This window comes from Chaetura pelagica, unplaced genomic scaffold (assembly GCF_000747805.2).
Source record: "Chaetura pelagica isolate M959 unplaced genomic scaffold, ChaPel_1.0 scaffold415, whole genome shotgun sequence".
Lineage (NCBI taxonomy): Eukaryota > Metazoa > Chordata > Aves > Apodiformes > Apodidae > Chaetura > Chaetura pelagica.
The window spans coordinates 703,942-707,146 of record NW_009953398.1 but is presented as its reverse complement, the minus strand read 5'-3'; the positions used below and the strand labels follow the sequence as shown (position 1 = coordinate 707,146).

At 60.9% G+C, this 3,205-nt stretch overlaps 1 protein-coding gene across 1 annotated transcript in view; it reads left to right on the top strand.

The window, feature by feature from the left end:
* Positions 1-3,205, top strand: part of SOGA1 (suppressor of glucose, autophagy associated 1) — a 22,565-nt gene that overhangs the window by 8,265 nt on the left and 11,095 nt on the right. Inside the window, exons 5-10 of the mRNA XM_009998392.1 lie at positions 44-424; positions 1,385-1,504; positions 1,691-1,816; positions 2,162-2,392; positions 2,563-2,670; positions 2,911-3,078. Coding sequence (XP_009996694.1) covers positions 44-424; positions 1,385-1,504; positions 1,691-1,816; positions 2,162-2,392; positions 2,563-2,670; positions 2,911-3,078 — 1,134 coding nt within the window. The remainder of the gene's footprint in view (positions 1-43; positions 425-1,384; positions 1,505-1,690; positions 1,817-2,161; positions 2,393-2,562; positions 2,671-2,910; positions 3,079-3,205) is intronic.

Genomic DNA, 3,205 nt, shown 5'->3' with positions numbered 1-3,205 from the left:
CAGGGAGCCAGGCAGTGGGAAGGTGCTGGATGGTCCCACCAAGCTGCTCAAGGCCAAGGACCTGGAGACCTTGCTGGGCATCCGGGACCAGGCAGCGCTCGTTAACAAAGCGATCGACGTCTTGATTTCGGATGCCAACGGGTTCAGCTCCGGGCTGAAGGCCTGCTTGGACAACGAGTGTGCGCTGGGGCTGCTGGGCGAGGCGGTGGGGAGTGGTGGAGAGAGCCCCAGTGATGCCAAGCTGATGAACGTGCTCCTGATGCGGCTGGGTGTGCTACAGCAGGACCTGGGCTGCTTCACAAGGAAGGTGGACCACCTCACCAGCGGCCTGAAGGAGCACACGGACTCTTTACCCTTCTCCAGCCCCAGCAGCCACGACACCACCAAAGAGGGGCTGCAGAAGGAACACGCCTCCGACTTCCAGGTAGGGGCTTCTTTCCATGTCCCCCCGCAGCAGCTGCCGCTTTATTTGCTGCCCTGTTCCTCACGCTTTAACAGAGCAAACCCCAATCCCCAGCGTCACCTCCCCCCTGCCTCTCCAGAGCAAAACCCAAACTAACACCTCACTGCATGCCAGTGGCACCGGGGACAAGGTAGGACTCTGCTCCAACAGAGTGTGCCCAGGGCAGGAGATGGTGGGCATCCTGGTGTATCCCAGCACAGGCTGCCCTGCCCATGCCTGGGGGCTCTCAGCTGTGATCCCACCTTAGCAGGGGCCAACTTTTTGGCTGCTCTCCTCCAGCTCAGCCCAGACATTCCCAGCTTGGAAGCTCTTTGCTTACTGAGGATGAGCTGGGTTGCAGGAGAGCAGGCTGAAGCCTCCCAAAAGCAGCCCTGGTTTCAGGGATCTCAGGTGCAAGAATCCTCAGCCCCCAGTAGTACCCAGGCAGGGTGATTTGGAAAGCAAAGGCTCCAGGGCAAATCTGCATCCATTAGGGAGCACCTCTGGGGCAGTGGAGAGCAGCTTATGTCCTGCCATCCCCCTCTTCTCCAAGAGGCCCAGCTTATGCTGGGCACAAGCCCCTTTCTGGAGCACACTCGCTTGTTCAGAGTCCTATTTTTCTGCATGTGATCCCACCAGCCCCAGGTCCCAGTCTCCCCCAGTCACTGCATGGCACCGTAACCGGTGTTTGCACATTTTTTCCCTCTTTCTCTCTTTTTTTCCCCCTTTCCCCAAACAATCCAGGCCACGTGTCTCCTCATCCTGTGTTTCCTTTTGGTTTCCGCATTGTCTCCCACCACGGTGATGAAGCTCCTTCTCCTCCTCATCCTTTTTGTTGTCTTGTAGTTCCTTACTGTTTCGGAGACCCATTGTTTTGTTTTCTGGCTTTTTTTTTCTTCCCGCTCTTTTGGTTTGTTCTCATTAACTTGCCCACGCATGCAGCAGCCTGATTTTAGGGACACCGACCCCTTCCGCATCCCCCACGCCAAGGACACGGACCCCGCGCATCCCCGGAGCTACAAGACCTGCCGACCTGAGGAGAACGACTCCTACGCCACCGAGGTGTGACATGGACAGGGAGCTGTGTCCCCTCGGCCAGCAGGGATGGGGGACAGGGCTGTGGGGATGGGGCTGCCCCTCCTGAGAGACAGGGATAAGGGAAGCAGCAGAGCCCAACTGGGGAGGGACGCGGGGAGCTGTGGCCAGGCACAGCCCACCCTCCTCATCCTCTCCCTGGCTCTGTTGCAGATGAAGGAGCTGCAACTGGTGCTGTCGGAGGCCAACGAGAGCCTGCGGGGACTGCAGGAGCAGCTCTCGCAGGAGAGGCAGCTGAGGAAGGATGAGGTGGACAACTTCTCACAGAAGATCTGCCAGGTGAGTGGGCAGCAGCCCTGATCTCTGCAAGACGGGGTGTCCCCATGGCTGTGCCAGGCTGATGGCTCTCAGGTGTCACCTGGGACTACACACAGGATGTCCCATCTTCAAGGGGCACAGGGGGCTGAGCACACCCCTCCTTGCACATGGGTGTGCAGCCGTGCAGGGCTTCCACCCATGCTGGTGCCTTGGTGACCCTGCTGTCCCCAGCACGCAGCCAGTGTGTTGCAGTTCCCCAGGGGTGTTAAATACGGGGCTGGCACCAGGCCCAGCCCAGACCCTGGGGCAGAGGCACCACATCACTGCTGCCAGCCCCCATCTCGGAGCCTGCTCACCTCTCCACAGCTGAAGGAGGACCACCAGAAAGCACTGCTGCGCCGGGAGTTCGAGCTGCAGAGCTTGAACCTGCAGAGGCGGCTGGAGCAGAAGTTCTGGAGCCAGGAGAAGAACCTGCTGGTGCAGGAGTCTCAGCAGTTCAGGCAGAGCTTCCTCCTGCTCTTCATGAAGCTCAAGTGGTTCCTCAAGCGCTGGCGCCAAGGCAAGATGGTGCACAGTGAAGGCGAGGACTTTTTGGAGGTACTATGGACTGAAGGGCTCCCACCTCAGCTGCCATGGAGGAGGGAACATACTGTTGGGCATCCCTGGGGCTGACCCTCCTGCCTGCATGTCCCACACAGGGCTGCTTGGGTGTCCCCCATCCTTGGCTCTGGGTCCCTTCATCACCCAAGCTGTGATGTCTCCCGCAGGTGAACAGCATGAAGGAGCTGTACCTGCTGCTGGAGGAGGAGGAGCTCACCCCACAGCAGCAGGCAGACAACAAGACTTGCACCGGGGACACCTGGACCCCCAACACGGTGAGCAGGGTCCCCATGAGCTATGGGGGTGGGCAGAATCAGCCCCTACCATGCTGCGTGTCATGGGGTGGCAGCTCCTCCCAGGGTGCATGGCTGGGAGGGGATGCTCCTGCACTCTTGTCCCTCACCCTGGGGGTGGGCAAAGGCTGGGATGCAGAGAGGGCAGCTCCCATGGGACCCCTTGGGTCCCCTCCAGTGTGGGGTCCTGGCTCCTTCTGCTCACCCCCGATGCCCCAGCAGCCCAACGAGTGCATCAAGACGCTGGCAGACATGAAGGTGACCCTGAAGGAACTGTGCACGGAGCTGCGGGAGGAGCGGCGCGGTGCCGGCGAGCTGCAGCAGCAGTTCACCAAGGCCAAGGCTGCCTGGGAGATGGAACGTGCCGAGCTCAAGTGCCACATCGCCCAGGTGGGAGCCCCAGGGCACCCCGTGGGGCTTGTGGGGGGGGACGTGGGGATGGAGGGGCTGCCTGTGCCGTGTGCCAGGCGCTGGCTGTCAGGCAGGGCTGGAGGCAGGGTGGGACTGTGGGGATCTC